General features: G+C 35.3%; 1 protein-coding gene across 1 annotated transcript; it reads right to left on the bottom strand.

Moving 5' to 3' along the window:
• Positions 1-383: 383 nt before the first annotated feature.
• On the bottom strand, positions 384-17,418 carry LOC149779247 (uncharacterized). The gene is made up of 2 exons (XM_089939831.1): positions 17,001-17,418; positions 384-5,227 (listed from the first exon to the last, which is right to left on the bottom strand). The coding sequence occupies exons 1-2, from the start codon at positions 17,164-17,166 to the stop codon at positions 4,752-4,754; spliced, it is 642 nt and encodes a 213-aa protein (XP_089795957.1). The 5' UTR covers positions 17,167-17,418; the 3' UTR covers positions 384-4,751.
• Between the last annotated feature and the right edge of the window lie 2,262 nt (positions 17,419-19,680).

Here is a 19,680-nt window from a genome sequence, read left to right as displayed (position 1 = left end):
GATTGTCGGCGTCAGTGACGGTAGGTTGGTTTGTGTGAAAATGTGTCAGAGCATTCATTCACTCTGAAAATCACATGATATGTCCTTCAACGTTATAATCTGAAAATGACGTCACACACATTTTGATTGGTGGAGCCTCCCAATTATTGTTGATTATCCCCTCAGCTATATACAGATGTTCGAAACATTGCAACGTGTGCGTGTTTGTATATGCGCCTGTGTGCGTGCGCGCTTCTGTGTGTGTGTAGGTGTAGGTGTGAGTTACAAACATTGTTTTGGTTTGGTGGTCTGACTGATGGTCAAGATATAATTAGGTATTGGTCAGTAAGCTTAATATTATATTTTCCCTTGTATCCATACAGACACATAATGTTAAGCCTCTGTATATTTTAATGATTTTATTTTCCTACTTACCCATGCTGTCTCATAATATAAAACTAATGGACATAATGAACATTTCATTTTGCATTGTAACCACACAGTCCAATAATGTTAAACATATGGGTTGATGTTTAATTCCTCTTGTACCTATACATTCCACTTAGTTCCCGCAGTGTCCCCCAATACTACGTTCTCATTTCCTTTACTTCAAAACATCCACAACACTGTGAGAAAATTACAATATACCATCATGATCGTAGTAACCTTTCTGAATATTTATAGATTCCTATCGTACTCGCTTGGTATAAAGGTCATTTTGGTGTTAATTATACATTCTACGTAAAAACAAGTCTGACCATAAGGTCGTTTATCAGGAAATATGTTACATAGAGATTAACCGTGGCATGATTTATTTCGTGAACGACAAAAACATTTAATTTAATGAAAAGTTTTTCTTTCATAGAAGAATTATAGATGGCCAAAAATAGGGTTGGTTTATCTAGTCTTTCCTGATTTTGAAGCTGAGTCTTTTCATTCGGCATAAATGTACCATTGTTGTAAATTCACCTCAGACGGTAATGAAATGTTACGGTTTAAAGTTTTATTGGGCTGTTGCATTAAACTATTGCTTATACCAGTAACATTAAATTTTGACATCTATATTTTAATGGGTAGAAAGAACAAGCGAGTCATATCTGAGGTTAGCGAAGTTTGGTGAGATATACTATTTTAAGCCGGACTGCTTGCGGTGACGCTCTTTGATCTAAAAGTTTAGAGATCATTTTTCACCAGCCCTTCTGTGTTCAGTGGAATTAGAATGTTTTTTTTTAAAAAATTAATAAACGAATTGATGCAAGTAGAAAAACAATGTAAAACTACCACACACACACACACACACACACACACACTGAAACTTCATTCTACAGGTTTCAAGGCTATTCCAATGGCATCTATTCCCGTAGGGTTGATATATGGTTCGTTCAAACCGATTGCCAATCCTTTCGGTGCATAATCTAGTTATCTCTGACACAATTTCAGGACATTATGGTGGCGAAATCTCTTACTAAGAGGACAATATTCAATCAGTTTTTGAGGGAGAGTGTTACATGGCTTCATTATAAATAAGTTGCGATAAACTATTCTATTCTGCGTATATTGATTTTTTAAACAAAATCTTTTACATAAGTTGTTATATGAAATAAAAAGTATTTACTTACTGCAGTGTCTGTAAACACAGAGTAATACTCCATCATGGAATGTACGTGCCTCATAATAGTGTTGAGAGAGAGAGAGAGCGTTAGTTCGATCATCATCGATCATAGACTAGTCCCGGCATTTAAGCATTTACACTGTGCATGTCTGTCGACTCGTGTAATCGAACCGTTATATCAGTTCTCTTTAATCGATTCAAGATAGATGAATCAGCTTCATTTCTGATAAAAATGTTTTCCTTACTAAGAGAAAAGCGTTACACTGCTTTGAGGTAAAGTTCATTGAAAAGAGGCATTTGTTTGCTGTGATGCATCTGGTTTATATTATCGGAAATTGGTGAAGGTCATAAACATGTTACTGTGGAAACATTCTTATATAAGACATGACAATCGGGATTTATTCCTTGCTAAATAAATTTTCGTGTCATCACATAAAGTCTACAAGCAAATACAAAGTTTTACTTTCAAATTTTCTATTTTTAGTATTATCTTTAGTTTTAATTTGATTATTAATTAGGGTTTTACGATACTTTTTTCTTATGTCCGCCATCTTGGGAAGACAGGGAACCTCACGGGTCTCAATAATATGACCCTAATTTCTTAATATTATTACTCTAGTCGACGTAAAGTGAGTTGGATCACACTCTATTCCGCCCATAGACCATGTCTTCAAGTAATCGAAGGCGCTGCAGAAAAACAAGCATTATTGTATTTATTTTGTGATTCATACTTCACAGATCAAACAGCATGGTTATTTAATTTATCCATGGGCGCCCGCACAAGAGGCGGGGTGGGTTGGAGTAGATTTGACCTCTAAACATGTTTTGGTTCGCCCACATCCATAAAAATAAATAGCTGACTACAAAACGTTTTGCCCCCCTCCCACCCCTGAGAATAATTCTGTGAGCGCCCCTTTATGTCCCATAACTACGTTAGCAATCTTCATTCCGAACAACCGTTCAGTGTAGAATTAATTTGGCCGAATTGATGCAAAATTACTTTCCCCCTCCCCCAAGACATGTGTAATAATTAGAAACTTAGTAGTGGAGACGCCTTCAGCTACATTTAACAGAAAATATGGCTATATTTGCGGAAAAATTATAATACATACAAATGTTTTACAATTAATTACAATATGGAACAAGTAGCAACTTTGTATTTAAACAAGTATGAAATACGCATGCGCTATGTAGGTGTGGAAAGTGTTCTCGCCCATACCTGACGGCCTAATATCTTAATATCATGAGATGAGGATCTTCGCTAGCCAAGAGTTCTAAAGAACCTAAACCCTCCAAGTAGATAACAATCTTGTGAGGTAGCGCTGCCATGTGATTGTCCTTTTTTTTTAAAAAAGTAACCTTGTTTATGACGGAAGTTCACTTTAAATCGCTTCATAGATATAGCTTTTCAGATACACCCTTAAGGCACCAGTCCTGTCGATCACCGACAAGATCCAGTTGTTTTCAATAACCACAGTTAAACAATCCAAATTATTTTTCAAGTGGATAAAACGCGTTTATAACTCAAGTAAATCACTTTGAATGGCTCTAAGAGCCCATGTCAAGCACATGTACTGTGTAATACAAGGTTTCGTAAGGTGACCCAGTCCAAAGAACTCCCAATGATAGCGAAGACGCGGGATCGAATCTACTTCTCACCAATGCTTTTGTTTTCGGGTTACAAGATTCACAAGAAGAGTCTATAGACCAATCCATGGTTCTGATAGATAAGGGGGACCGCAGGTATAACATATTCCGATAATATTTGGACCTGCACATGGCAGCCATGGTAGCTCACTTGGTAGAGTTTCAGATTCGTAATCTGTGTGTCCCGAGTTCAAAACCCGCCCAGTCCAGCCAATGTCGGCATCATGGTATGCTCTTTGGATAGACGTGTGGCTGCCATCTCCTCATCATGGCATAGCTGTAGACAGGTATCATTAAAACCAGCCAAATCAACAGAGCAATGATTCTTACAGACATTGGTGACAGCAAGTATAAAATACTCAATATTTGAAGCTGAACTGAAGAATCCAGTACAGCTTATTTCTTGTTGTTGATATTTTTACTGAAAGTTACATTTAATTTGCTAAGAGAAGACATACATTTAATTTTATAAATGATAGTTTAATATACAATAATAATAAAGATAAACGTTGTATTAATATGTAATGTGGACGTATAAAAGATATATGTAAAACATTTCATCTCCAATTAAGTGTACATGTATATATAAATTAACAAGTGCATGCAACGTAGTCTTTGTATATATATATATATATATATATATATATATATATATATATATATATATATATATATATATATATATATATATATATATATATATTGTACATAATTCGTATACATAGTATGGGCGAACAAAAGGAAATTACCGTGCTTTATTGTGCTGGTTTTTTTTTATAAAAAAAATGTTAAGTATAGTAAAATATACCCTTTACACTTACACCTCTGACTGGTCAGGTCGAAATGTTACAATGCTATAAAGCACAACTTGACTTGCTTCAAGAATATATAATGCTTTTGCACGATACAAATTTAACGTGCAAAAACATAGAATCATTAGTCTGAATTTACTGACATGTATTTTCAATTGTTTTTGTTTCATCCCAATCGGATAGAGACATCGAAATATTTACTAGAATATGTGGCATTGTGAAATACATGTCATTCATTATCGGTTAAATTACATCAACTGTCCCAGTTTGTCTTCATTTTATCTATTGTTGACATTCTGGTATCATCGCTGTACTAGGTTTGTTGTCAGAAAGATCCAACACGCTGCGGGTATAATACAAGAAGTCAACTTGACCTTTTGATTATTTTCAGTGTAACTCTGGCTAACTCAATTCATGTACTTCAGCTTAAGGCAAACACGATCTGGTCAATCTACCAGGATTGTAAGGAGTCACAATTGTGGAAACAAAATAACTTATAATAATATAAATTCAAGGCTATATTTTTCTCTCAAAAGGATCAAACCTTCCATGTTACATTAAGTATGGTTTTATTTTTTTTAACAGTCTGTTTTGACTATATGCATATTTCATAAATCTTAAAGTTAGGAGAATTAACGGTTGCCTTATGCGATGATCTATCTTGTTTGTAACCTAATTATTTAGAGAAAATAAAGCCACTTTTAACCAATGGGGCAGCAAAGACTACTAAGGGAGGCGACGGGATTGGCCAATCCTTGCTGTATACTATCACTGACAGAGTTGAAAACCGTTCTAAGTTCGTCTGCACTCATCAGTTCCAGTTGCCGTCTTTTCAGCTCCAGTAAGGTGACCGAACGCTCACTCGGAACCATCGATTTAGTCGACGGTTTATCTGGTATGAGTGTAGTGCTTGCATACTTATCTGTGTCGTTGTCTTCGGGAAAGCTATCTGGGTTTAAATATTTTGCGTAGTAATATATTTGTGTCAAGGATTCAAGTATGCGTTGAATCAAGAACTGACGTTCATATTCCTCAAATGGTGGTTCTCCAGGGTTTTGCTTCACGATGACAGGAGTTGCGTCCCTTCTCTTCAACGACTTTTGGCGATCTCCATCCCACTGTGAAGCCACATCGCGAAATCTCTGGAACCACTTATGTAAGAACTCTGTGACTTCATCTGAAATACAAAATATAGAGAATGTTGTAGAACACATCTAATAATCTGTCTATCAGTCAGTCAATATGTATGTATGTATGTATATGTGTGTGTGTGTGTGTGTGTGTGTGTGTGTGTATTTGCTAAATATATGAGTATAATTTTCTTCAATCTAGTAGAATAATTTCATTTACGACAGTGGTAAAAGGTATTGGAGTTGTGTACGAGTGAATGATTTAAAAAAAAAGATTCAGGACTTCATAGTAAGTGACAACACGTCATGGAGTTTTACTGACGTTAATAAAGTTATTATGAGGCAATAGCAAGCATGGGCTTGAAGGCAATTTAAAAGGGCAACCATTAACTCCTAACACTATACTATTGCCGCTATGTAAGCGCCTCTTTCATCAGGAGATTCACCATACAGTCTGCTTTATTATCCCTACGCCAATCAGCTGAGAACACACACGAATGTGTGGAATCTAACACATATTGTCATGCGCATTACCCCGTGAAAATTATACAAGCCACGAATACTAAACGTTTTACGGCTTTTATTATGCTCGGACTTCAGTGAATGTAAAATAATAAAATGGTAAATAAAGGCGATTCAATTTTATATCTAGCAATGATAAAATATTGACAAATCTTTTGGAAAGTGAATTAAGGCTGGCAATTCTAACTTAGTCTAAACGTCCATGAATACATGCGAAATAATGAACATTATCTGAATTTGCATATGGCCAATCAGGAGACGGCAAAAGACTGCCTGACAATAGCCGTAAGCACTCTATTCGGAACATCCTCATTTTCATCCGGTGTGCGAGTTGAATAACTTCGACTTTCAGAAAGATATTCGTAAGTAATCATCATGATACATCCCGAATTGGTAAGCTTTTGGCTGACGAACATCCAGATACATGCTAAAAATCCTCATAATGAAAAACATACCTTATAAATAATATTTCGCGATGCTTCAACTGTCATTGAAATACCCGCAATTTTATTTTTGTATGCAATTCCTGGACATTTTGAATAACAAAAATGGACAAATCATTCAGTTTCCATAACATCAAACTACTGCTGTTAGTTATGACACGTCATCGAATCGTGATAATATTACTGAGATCATTATGACATAATAAGAAGAACTGTCCAAAGAGCTGTTCAAAATGGACACATTTAACAAGCGCTTTATTTTTTTTATATTTTTTTAAAAATCTTTCTAACATACGATGGAAAAAGGCCCAAGACTTTCCGAGTGGTTAGTACTCGTGTCTAATCGGTATGAACCAAGCTCGTGCGGGCTCGTTAAAAACGCCTGGGGTAGTTCAATGATGTCAGTACCAAATGCTGCGTCGATCATTGTCTCGCGAGTCTGTCTAAACGAGATTACGAAAATATACTTAGTCTCGGGGTTCTTCAAACTGTACGTGCAAAGAAAATCTGATAAACAATATTTCGTTCTCTTTCTGTTGTCCGGTTCAGATGATGAATTTGCAGGTGTCATTCTGAGGAAAAAAAATAAAAACTGTACCTACTTGTGGAATGTTTAAATTCAGTAGATATATTTTGATTTTGTCCTACCTGTTTTTAATATTTCATGTATGCATTTATTTGAAATCGGTTTACCTTCCTAAAGTTTTGTAATATTCTTTATTGGTACATTTTCAAACCTTACATTTTGTTGGAAACATAGAGCTTCTATTGTGCTGAGGTGCCCGTTAAACGCTACCATATACATGCATTCACTACAATACAGTCAAATACTACGCCCCGTGCGGATTGTTATGGGTGGGTTGGGTTGGGTTGCAATAACAAGATTCGAAGAGAAAATAGACCATGATATCTTCAACCATAGCCGTAAATAATTGAACGCTTACTAATATCTCTTTTCAAACATATCATACAGCCTCGGATTGCAACAGTGGGAATTTGTCTTTTCCTTTCGTAAACTCCATTATCTGAAATACCAGTGAGTCCAAATAACAGAAACAGCAAGTTAACATCTCATTCATTTCTATGTTGACATGCGCTATTGCCACACGAGTATATCAGTCATCAATGTTATCGGTATTTCAATTACGTCATCAAACACCCAATAAACCCGATTGCAACTCTCAAGAGTAATTTGTCAACAAAATGGAGTAAAACACCCTTTGTTTGGCAAAATAACATAGGTGTGATCAGCGTGCGCATGTGATGACAAGCTGTATGTTGAAATGTTTTCATATTTATCATGGTGAGCCGCCCATATCTATTTTGCTTTCGTACGATGCGAACACGAGGTCGAGAAACAAGCAAAACCTAGGAGAATTACGCAAACTACTTAACTGTTTGAAAGAAATATAAATCAGTTGAAGAAATCGGTTTCAGTGAATGTTGTGAGGTAAATAGTTTGCTATTTGTCCCATCTAGTTTCCGCTTTCACTACTTCCTTCATTTCGTTTAGAAATAAGTGAGAGCGCTATCTGAGGAGTTGAGTGTTTGAACGGAATCTTCGTTTGACTTCATGAAATCTTAAAAATTGAATAGTTCATGTTAGGTGTAATTTCTTGGAGATCGAACTTGGGCATTTTCTGTGAAGGGAAGCTTACGTGTCTGTATCAGATTCGACTTGTATATATACCACAGCAGCGGAAAGAAATCAGGTTTTGTTTTTGTTTTTGTTTTTGTTTGTTTAACGTCCTTTTTAAAACATTTGGGATATATCATACAGAGGAAACGGGAGTTAAATGCCTTCCCAAGGTCACGCTCAGCAACCGACACGGGCTGACCTAGGCGGGCTTCAAAACCGCAACCCTTGCATCCGAGTCCGAAGCTCAAAATAATGAGCTCTCGGGGTTCCCCCGTCCCAGTTTTGAAATGAAGTTCCGCACAGGTTTAGCATTGCGGTCAGCATTGCAGGACAAAGAAGGCTTCAGTATATGACAATTCAGTGTAGTTGGTGGACTATATTAGGTTGTACAGGGGGTATAATTTTCATTAAGTTTCCACAACTGTTGAAATATGATAGACAACACACCGTATTGATATTACACATCAACTTGTGTCTTCATTCAGTCTCAGATTCGGATATTTTGGATTAAATATTATTTGTCACTACGTGATCAGGTCCAATAACACTGCCCCTTAGGATCTAAAACCCTACATACATTGTAAGGAATTTGTAATATTTTGCACTTTGACTGCTTGGATAAGTACTAATAATGCAAAGTTCAATAATTGTTTAAATGTTCTAAAATATTTTGTGCACAATACTTTTTCCATTTCTTAGTTTACAAATATAATTACTTTAACAATATATGTGCCGATTATGTTAAAATACATATAAAACAAAATATACCTAAGTGGGTTCTAACTACTTTTATAAGCGAAGATGAAGGGAACAATGTATTGACAGACCAGTGTAGCAATTTACAATCTTTAGAACCAAGCGCTATAACCCGCTTGGAAGCACGCCCACTCTCTCTCACCCCACGAAAAGTTTGAACGTTAGAACAGGTCGAAAACATGCACAAAATTAAACAATCGTTTGGTCTTGGAAAATGAAGACTGCATTTGTAAAATAGACAATGCTGCTAATTTTGGGACATTACGTACGCCAAAACAATCACTATTCTTTTCTTGTACATAGTTCAAAAACATATATTAAAATGCTAATAGTTTGCATTTAGCATAAGGACTCTTTAGTTTGGTGACCTCGACCCATCTCTGTCCATATCCTTATCAATTTAAAGTATCTGGGGTTTGTAAACGTGTGCAGTAATCGTGCTCCTAATGCATCACTGTGGGGGCCACTTTCAGAAAATCATCGAGAACTTCAATGCAATGTGCAAAAAATAAATTAGCTTTGTAATTCATCTTTCTCTTTTACAGTTCCTTTTTGATTTTCAACAATCGTTACTATGTCCGCGTCCAATCCGTACGTAGGTTTTAAGAAATTGATACAAATTACCCCATAATTAGGCGTTACACCCGTCTGCATGACTATACAGTTAGTCAGTATTCATCCATTCGAGATATACTGGTAACTCATTAACTGTCACTTGTTTAAAATAGTAGTTTGTTTTAGTTTGAGACACACAAAAGATTTATTATAAGAATGATATAAAACAAATTATGGAACTTATTAAAGTTCTAATGATTGTTTTTATTTTCATTTGTTTTTATTTATTAATTTATACAATGGTATTAATTATTTATGGATGATTGTTTACGGTGTTTAATAATTTTATGATCTCTCCAAACTTTGCTAATGATGTACATACAATGAGGTCATAAAGAAACTAAAGTAAAACCAGCTTCTTAGATACTTTCATAAATACAGACTCTGATCTGAATTTTATCAACAGAACTTAAGTATGGAATCCAGTGATCGGACTGGCTGAAGGTAAGGTCTGACGTGTTAAGTTTACATATAACTTTATTACTAATGTTGGTGAAAGTGGAGCCATGATTTTTAACCGGGTCTCAAGAATTCTGTTGTTCTAAGACGCTATTAGGACTTTTACACAACTTGAGTTCATTCCACGGAAAAAGACCAAGGAGTGTGTAAACTAATTACATTATGTACCGTCATTTTTCCCCCAAGATGATCCCATACTGCAACGCTTCGTATAATGAATTCGCATATCACAGTAAGCATGATCTGAATTTTCTCATCACTGTTACGTAGATGTGTTTGAAGATTTGCAAAATGAGGTTTATTTTATAAATAACTAATAATAAAATAATATTTAAACACTAAGCATAATTTTGTTAACTAATATGCTTAGTGTAACAAATTTATCTTATTGCATTAATCGTAAAACGATTACAACGGTTAAAGTGCCATTGTAACATCTATCATAACGAAATTACAACGGTTAATGTGAAATCATTACAATAATCGTAATGAGTTTGCAACGGTTAATGTATAATTATTACGGTAACCGTAATAAGATTACAATGGTTAATTGAAATTATGATATTAACCGTAATGAGATTACAACGGTTAATGTGAAATCATTACAATAATCGTAATGAGTTTACAACGGTTAATGTATAATTATTGCAGTAACCGTAATGAGATTACAACGGTTAATGTATAATTATTACAGTAACCGTAATGAGTTTACAACAGGTAATGTATAATTATCACAGGAACCGTAATGAGATTACAACGGTTAATTGAAATCATTATATTATTCGTAATGCGATTACAACGGTTAATGTGAAATTATTACAGTAACCGTAATGAGATTACAGCGGTTAATTGAAATTATGATATTAACCGTAATGAGATTACAACGGTTAATGTGAAATCATTATATTAATTGTAATAAGAGTACAACGGTTAATGTGAAATTATGACATTAATCGTAATGAGATTGCAACAGTAAATGTGACAGTATCGAGATTACAACAGTTAATTTGTTATTATGATATTAATAACATTGATATATCAACGGTTAATGTAAAATTATTACATTAATTGCATCATAATTACAATAGTTAATGCGACATTATTAAATTAAGAAAATCAACTGCAACTCTTAATGTGAGAGCGGATTCATTACATGGAGCATTTCAACACTTATAGCTTGATCCACCAAACAAATCAGTATTCTATAAACTCTTTGGCGCTATAAAACATACAAGATTTCAGCAAGGTTAAGCATTTTCGACGGATGCCTTGCAGCCATTTCTTTGATACCCCACATGAAGTTCAAATATCAAACAAGGTCTGAATCACTTTTAATCTTCAGTTGTCCTTGACCTTAAACTCTTCTAAAATTCAGTAAGGTCACCGTTCGTCAAATATCTCGTACCATATACTGTTTGACCCCCTCCCACTCGATAAGTTCTGTGATAGTTTGACAAACACATGCTAAGTCCCATGCAACAACATGCTCGTCTTCTCACGTTTCGTTGATATTTACCACAAACTCTCGGTCTAAGCAGAACCCGTTGACACGCAAAGGCGGTCTTAAAATATGAATGATGCGTAGATATGTATGGAACGCAAAATTGGACTTTTCTCCAAAATTACATTCTTTTGGGGTCAACTATTCATTCGTCTATTGAGAAATCTGTTTTGTCCTTGTTAACGTTTTATTAGTCGGTGAATACTAATATTTTCTTGCGGGTAAATTTCCGTTCTTATCCATTAGTTTCATTTGTCGATCTTAACTTTACACTCGTCACTGCAAATTAATCTTTGTATTAGTTCACTTATTTCAGTTGATTGTCATTCTTTTTTCGTAATTCGCACTCACAGATGACTAAAAATGGTTAAAATGGTGGAAACTATTCATTGAAATTTCTCACTGTGTGCTAGTTGCTATCTGTTTATCTGGATATCGTCTGCATACACTTTTTAATTTACATCCTTCTCGTGCAAATTTTGAATGTACCTTTGATAAATCACGAATGTCTTTCTTTAAATTTGATTTGCTGATTTTAATTCTTTGTATTATTATGAATTGATTTCCTTCCTTTTCGTTTGTCATTGGGGCGCACTCTATTGACCAGTGAGTGACCGAAAGGTAGTAGGTACCAACCGCAAGAAATATACGATCCAAATAAATTCCATTCCTGTTTCTATAGGTAGGTATACGAAGATGAGTACGGCATTGAAAGAGTAATAGTAATATAGTGAGATACTTATATTTAAGTTATGAAAGAATTTAAAGTTGCTAATGACTTACATACGGCAAAAGGTGTCTACGTATGCGTATTTGTTCGAAAAGGAAAAGACGCGCAATTTCATCTTGTTACGTATTTGCTAGTCTACACTAATCACACAAGAGAGAATGATTATAAAGATGTGTGCTTAGTCGTGAGAGAATATGAGGTCGTGTGTGCAGGCAAGGCGATTGGTGCCGTGTACCCGCGGATCTGGGTTCGAATTTCCGTAGAATATAAATTAAAAATTCTCTAACCTGTATGACAATATTATTTGTATTAAAATATTAATTCTGCCTACTGTTATCAAGCATTCTTCAATAGAATCCAGGGAGACCACTTTCCGTTCTGTCTGGTATATATATATATATATATATATATATATATATATATATATATATATATATATATATATATATATATATATATATATATATATATATATATAATTTCGAAGTTGATCAAGCACGGAATAATCAAAATAAACATTATATTCATAAAAAAAAGCCACCTGCTTAAAGGTGTACAGACAACATATAAGGACAGTGTTTTGAGTTCAGGAAGAGTCTATCTTAGAGTTATGGGGGTGAAGTGCTCACTACTTTCAATACTTAGCGTTTCTTACTTATAAACATATATACTGATATTGACTTAACTGATACAAGTGTGTAATGGCGACTTACACGATGCTAAGAGGGGTCGACTTGAAATGAACAATTCATTAGCCCCTTTGGATGATGATAGGGTTATTTGCCCACACAGTTGCGCGTAGTCTGCCAAAGGAAGCAGTTAACTTGAGCAATTTTGGCGTTTTTTTATCATCCATGAGAACATCACGTGACTATGTGTTGGTTGCCTACATAAGTGAACTTGTCTGCTGTCAAGAGGGTTTAGTCATTTACGTAAGGTTTTCCTGGTGCAGTATGGCACATCAGGACTTCTTAACATTAGTGAGACCGAAATTGTTACAAGCTAAAGAGTAATGATCTAAGTCTGTTGCATGTCAGATTTGGCATTCATGGAACGGTCATCAGCAAATAGGAGATCACGAACAGTCTTTTTCTATAATTTCTTCTTTGCCTGTAGTCTCCTAGATTGATGAGCGTGTCCTCAATGCAATATTTGATGTCGATCCCAGTGAGAAGTCAAGGAAGGCACCAGAAAGAATGTCAGAGAACATGACACTGAAGAGGGTTGGGGCCAACACACATCCTTGTTTGTCTCCAGTGAAGACTGGGGATGGTGCAGATGACTCGCAGCAGTCTACGAAACGAACAAGCATGCCATCATGTAATTACCAAACTAAAATGATGAATTATTCTGGAAAACCAAATTTTGCTTCGATCCTCCAAAGGACTTCGCGAATGACTGTCTTCTACGGTTCTTTGACATTTGCGTCACACTTAGCCTACTCTTCAGACAACTATCCTACTCCATGTTAGTGAAAGTACTGGATAGCCTTACTTTATATTCCCCATGATGCATCGCGTCCGTTAGCCTGGTTCCCTGTTACCTATGCAACCTACTACTCTCCTATACAGGACTAACTATTCTGGAGACGCATCTTGATGATTGCTGGCCTTTGATACCGGCTTGCCAGTTTAGGCCAATTACCATCGAACATTCTATGACAGGTTAATGTTCTGGATATTCATAATTAGTAAAGAGCGAAGGAAAACTTAAAATCGATAACTTTCACACATCAAGAATAACCTAAAATCAAGCATTTAGTCGAGATTTTTCCTAGATAAGCACAAAAAGTATGGTCATTTCCAATTTTCTGTATTTATAAAGCATGGATAAAAATTAAAGCCAATTTTAGGACATGCGTAACTTTGAAAGACCACTCGAGATTTTAGCAGCTTTTCATTTAGCATTGCCTGTAAATAATAACAAAAGCCAACGAGTGCAGAATTTACAGACGAATGAAAAGTAACGATCATCGTTGAAGAATTATACCTTATATAAGTAAATCAGTCATCGACAGATGTCAGTTGAACAGTGATATTTATTTTCCCTACCCATTAATGTCAGATTATGCGAAACAGGTGTCCAGATTTTATTAAATCGTTTAAGTGATAAAGAATAGTACAATTGATAACTTTGTATTACATTATCTTCTTATAGTACTTTTCCTTTCAAAAAGTAATTTCATTTGTTAGGACATAGTCCAAATTATTTAGTGGTTGGTACAAGCCGCTTAAATATTATATGGTTTATTGACTCAGAAACTTAATATATATTTATGAAGAGGAATAGTTTTTGGTCACAACAATTTAAACAATTGACTGTTTGGTTGAAAATATATTAATTTATTGATTAGCTGATCTGAAATATTTCTCTTGCACAAGAAGTTTCAGAACTTGAAAGTAATACTTTAGCCGTAAATAACCTAATACCAAAATACAAATATTTCCTGACTTGGTAAAGCTTGTTTCTGAGTGGACAAATATTACATTTTGAATGTTTCAACTTATAGAGCTATTTGACCTTACTGTCTTCTGTACAGATTCTCCCGGGTTGATTTGACCTTAGTACTTTCCGAACAGATTCTCACCTGTTAATTTGACCTTAGTACTTTCAGTACAGATTCTCACTTATTGGTTAGATATTTGTTCTCTCTCGCCCATTCATTTGCCCTCAGGGTCATCTGCACAGATTTTTGCATACTGATTTCACCATGGAACTTTCAGAACAGATTCTCGTCCATTGATTTAACCGTAGTGTGTATTGCACGGAGTTTCACCCTGATATAACATTACATGTGGTGATAGTTCCTGCACGGTTCTCTCCCACTTATTTGTTATTAGTATTTTCTGCACAGATTCTCTACGACTGCTTTGATTATAGTGTCTTCTGCACAGATTCTCTACGACTGCTTTGATTATAGTGTCTTCTGCAAAGATTCTCACACATTGATTCAAGCTTATTTTTATAAAGATTCTAGCTGACTCAGTTGGTGAAATAGATGAAAATAAATGTTATGACCATGAAAATTAGAAGCAGTAGTACATATTTGTTCTTCAGGGTTATACTTGTAATATGTAGTCGTGGCAAAAAGTGGTTTCAAAGGTGTGCATATATATATCATCTTGACAACACAAAGTGTTGCACGCACACACACACACACACACACACACACACACACACACAAACACACACATTGGTTTTGAAATATACTGAATAAGGAGAAATCTCTGTGAAAGAAGGCGATGTTGTGATCCACGTGAGTAAAGACATGAAATGTACATATCCCCCAAAACACATGCTTAAGGAACAAATTATTCTCAAAATTATAACAGTCAGTCCCACTCGAGTTCATACTGTCGTATAAATGAGGCATTATACAACATTTTAAATTGGAATCATTGCTGATAGCAATTTAATTGGGTATATGAATAATAATTTGATTACACTTTACTACTGAACCAACAAATTTTGTCCGTTTATTATTTGATTACACTTTTATTTATTATTACCATATAAATATAAAACTTATGCTCTCACCCATGTAGTTAGGGCCCACTCTCGATCATTTATGTATATCTGTCTGTCTGTCTGAGAGAGTTGAAAAGGAAATTTTGACAGTAGTATATAGGAGAAATGTTCAGGCCAATAACATTGCATATCTAAAGTGGATTTATTTCGTTCTAGTGGAATAACATATATATGGTATACTAGTGGTATAACATATATATGGTATACTAGTGGTATAACATATATATGGTATACTAGTGGTATAACATATATATGGTATACTAGTGGTATAACATATATATGGTATACTAGTGGTATAACATGATCAATTAATGCAGTTTGTTTAAATATCTGTTATCCATCGTTGAGGCAAGAAATGGAATAATAATCTTTTTCTTTTCAGTAATAGGCAATATGATTCGAAAGAGAACATCACCTTAGTTTTAGCACCTGACAGGATGTCAGTCGAAACAAATTTTGGCGAAGCCTTAATAATGGACCAACCCTTCAATTCTTTAGTTTTGGTGGTGTTGGTGTTGGTGGTGGGTGCTGTGTCTTGAATATCAGTGAGAATCAGATGTATTAACTGGACTTATAGATGGAGAAGGGTTAGCATTAAAACGCTCTCTTATCAGAAAAAGTAAATATTTGATGTTGTTTTAAGTCGCGCTCTACACTAGTCGAAACATTTCTGCATTTCATACGTTTACAGAATACCGGGCTTCGGACATGACCAGCATAACGTAATCCACACCATGTATCAATCAAATTACACTAATATTAACGAGGGATGTGTATGATCTAAACTTATTTATTCTGATACGTTTAGTGGGTAAATGAAATTTTCATAACCTTGCCAGTATTTTTCCGTCCAGCCATTTCAACAGATGCAGTTACTTTTTTGATGAGGATAATTTTGGTAATTAATGGATTCAAATTAGATTTAGGGGAGCTATGAAGATAATTCAATGAAAATGGAGTACTCACACAGAAAGGTGCATACTTTCTTATCAAATTTTTTTGGTAAGAAAGTCATAGTTCGTACATGAATATCTGTGAAGAAAACTGTTGAATGTAAGGAATGAGAACGAGTCGCTACCTTTTGAAACGTGGATTGCTGTCATATTTGTAGATTGCTGTCACATTTGTACATTGCTATCATATTTGTAGATTGCTGTCATATTTGTAGATTGCTGTCATATTTGTAGATTGCTGTCACATTTGTACATTGCTGTCATATTTGTACATTGCTGTCATATTGCTGTCATATCTGTAGATTGATGAACATTGTGGAGATGACAAAATACAGACACTAGATGAGACGGCGACACTCAGCAGGACCAGAAAACCCTACTGTCTTTTTCTTTTGGAAAATCTGGATTGTTTTGAATACTTAGCAGAATAGACTCAAATATATGGAACCATATGCAGAGTTTAGCAAACATCACTGAACAGTTCTCAAGATCAGATAACATGATATAAAATGATGTCATGTAATACAAAAGAACTAAAAGCACGAAAACACGAAGCTGTGGGGATTTGGTAGCAAAAGGTGAGGAAACATTAAAGTAAGAAAATGCATAGTTACTGTGCTCAGCGAGAATTAGAGACCAGTCAAGAGTGTTCTTTAAAATAAATTTATACTTACCAAAAGAACTAAAAATCGTTTCTTTGAATGGTCTTTGAAACTTAGAGTCATCACCACGTGTCAATTCATTCCTTGTATTATTTCTGTGCAAGAAAGAGACTGGCCCTCCGTGGACTGTCAAAATGATGCAAGTCAAGTACAACACTATTTTTCTGAAGCAAAGCATCTTTCAAACGATTGAAATCAAGAAAACTTCAATACTTGTCTGTGGGACGAAAAAGATATATGAACTTTTATATACTTATATCGTGACACACACTTTAGGAATGTGAAAACAGAAGGGCGTCAATTGTTATTTTCGTCTTCAAGTGATTCGAACCGCCCTCGCTCTTCAATAAACTCCGGAATCTTAGAAGTGGATAAAATATACCGTTTTCCAAACATACCACAACAACACGGCGAGCTTTGCGATCAACAACACGACGTATAGTTAATTATGAGTTAGGGTTTGTCGGTGAATGTAATTTATTCGGATTGCGCAGAATTCTTTGATAACGAATAGATTAGAGAAATTGACGAAGATAACCCCGTTGTACCTATCATTTGACCCCGGCAATAATAATCGGCGGAAGGAAACTGTGCCATCAACCATAACTTACTAGCGAACTTTCAATTTTGATTCAGTTTTGCTGTCAGATTTATTAAAACTTAACTGAGGTGTTACTCTGTGTTATATATGCATTAAAAAGTTCTGAATAGTAGTGTGTTGTCCAAGAAAGTTCTTTATTAGTAAACAGTACGTCATTGCATTCCCTGAAAGTACGCCCTAAGTACATCTGCACTATCTCTCAGTCTGATTATTCCATTATTAAATGTAATTTTGTGTATTCACCTTTGGTATGGGATTCATAAACTGGATAATTGCACTTCTATTCGCACGCTGATTTCAAATTGTTTGTCCCTTAGCGAATCTTTGATGACGAGATTCCGCTCCAAATCCCGTGGAGCTACATCAGAGCTGTATGAAGGATATGACAAAGTTTGGATGCCGTACGTCACGATGTATGATTGACGGGCAGGCGTATGTCACGATGTATAATTGACGGGCAGGTGAGTTGATACTGAGGTGATGGATATATTGGTTACGGTGAGAAGACGGGTTGTTCGCAAGTGTTTTATAACGTTTGGCGATTTGAGCCACTATGACAATCCTGTACCGGACGACCGGGCTTTTACACTGAAACGTAACGTGCATACAGTTCGATGGACAGTTCGATTATGTGGAGCGATTTGTGGTCTCTGAATGTTTTCTCCGATCCAGATCATTTTTTTTCTTGAGCTGGGCTAAAAACGTAACCAATGTTTAATAGCGCCAATTGTTTTAACTGGATGCTCTTTGCTCAATAAAATAACTGCTTTCTTTCTGTAACATTTTTACATCACTGTCGATTTCCAATCTTACGTCACAAGCACGTATTTTCCTATCTTACGTCACAAGCACGTATTTGCGTATTGTACGTACAGCTGCAGATCACTTTAAAGAACGTTATTGTATGTCTGTCGGCCAGCATTCAATTTACTGACACGGTCAAAGAAACAAAAGCAATATGGTAAAGTGTCCAGGACTTTCAGATATCCCCTATTGTACATCATTTACGAATCGTATTAATGTTCCTGTCGAAAACTTGCCTTTGATTGATTAATTCCACTGTGAAGTCAGTCAGAAATCTAAACATGTTTTCTCAGGGCTTCTTTATCAGCATTATACTTGTTTGGAATGTTTCATGGTGTGTATCTTTAATCCAAATGTTGTAAGTTTGAGAGGAAGGCGTCGAAAGCTTTGGATTATTTCCGTATAAAATATATGCTCAATCATTATTATTCAAAGAGAAGTATAACTTTTAAAAAAAAAGGAAACGAAGTTTGCATAATTTCCTTTTAATGAAAAAATTATACAACGAATGGTAAATAAAATTTCGACGCCTTCCTCTCAGAGAGAGAGAGAGAGAGAGAGAGAGAGAGAGAGAGAGAGAGAGAGATATGGATAGATACAGATAGAATAATAAGATTGATATGAGGAAGTAGAATGCCTTACATTTATTATCTGAGGGTAAATAGATTTACAGCGGAAAAAAATGCTCACATTGATAAATGTCAAGATTCCATTATGAAACATATAATAAATTCAAGATATAAACGCCCAGTGTTTATATTTTTTATTGTTTTAGTTAGCTGTTTGATGTTATATAGGGTGTGCGGATTCATGGGTTAGCTAAAACATCATGCAATCTATCCAAATATAATATCTGGAGTCAGGTCAGAGGTAAACAGTATACTTTGCTGTTCACATTTACCAGATGTGCATTCATAATGTGAACGTAATATAGAACAACAGCGACACAATTAAACAGGCTTAATCTCACCACGATAAATGAGATAATCAATCACGTATGAATGCATTTCTTCTCATCAACACCCTGATAACCACGATAATCGATCAGTCATGAATACATTTCTTCTCATCAATACCTTGTATACCACGATAATCGATCAGGCATGAATGCATTTCTTCTCATCGCCACCTTGATAATCACGATGATCGATCAGGCATGAACGCATTTCTTCTCATCACCACCCTGATAACCACGATCATCGATCAGGCATGAATGCATTTCTTCTCATCACCACCTTGATAACCACGATGATCGATCAGGCATGAATGCGTTTCTTCTCATCACCA

This window comes from Sinohyriopsis cumingii, chromosome 17 (genome assembly GCF_028554795.1).
Source record: "Sinohyriopsis cumingii isolate HCF-2022 chromosome 17, ASM2855479v2, whole genome shotgun sequence".
Taxonomy (NCBI): domain Eukaryota; kingdom Metazoa; phylum Mollusca; class Bivalvia; order Unionida; family Unionidae; genus Sinohyriopsis; species Sinohyriopsis cumingii.
This window is presented reverse-complemented; position numbering and strand designations above follow the sequence as displayed.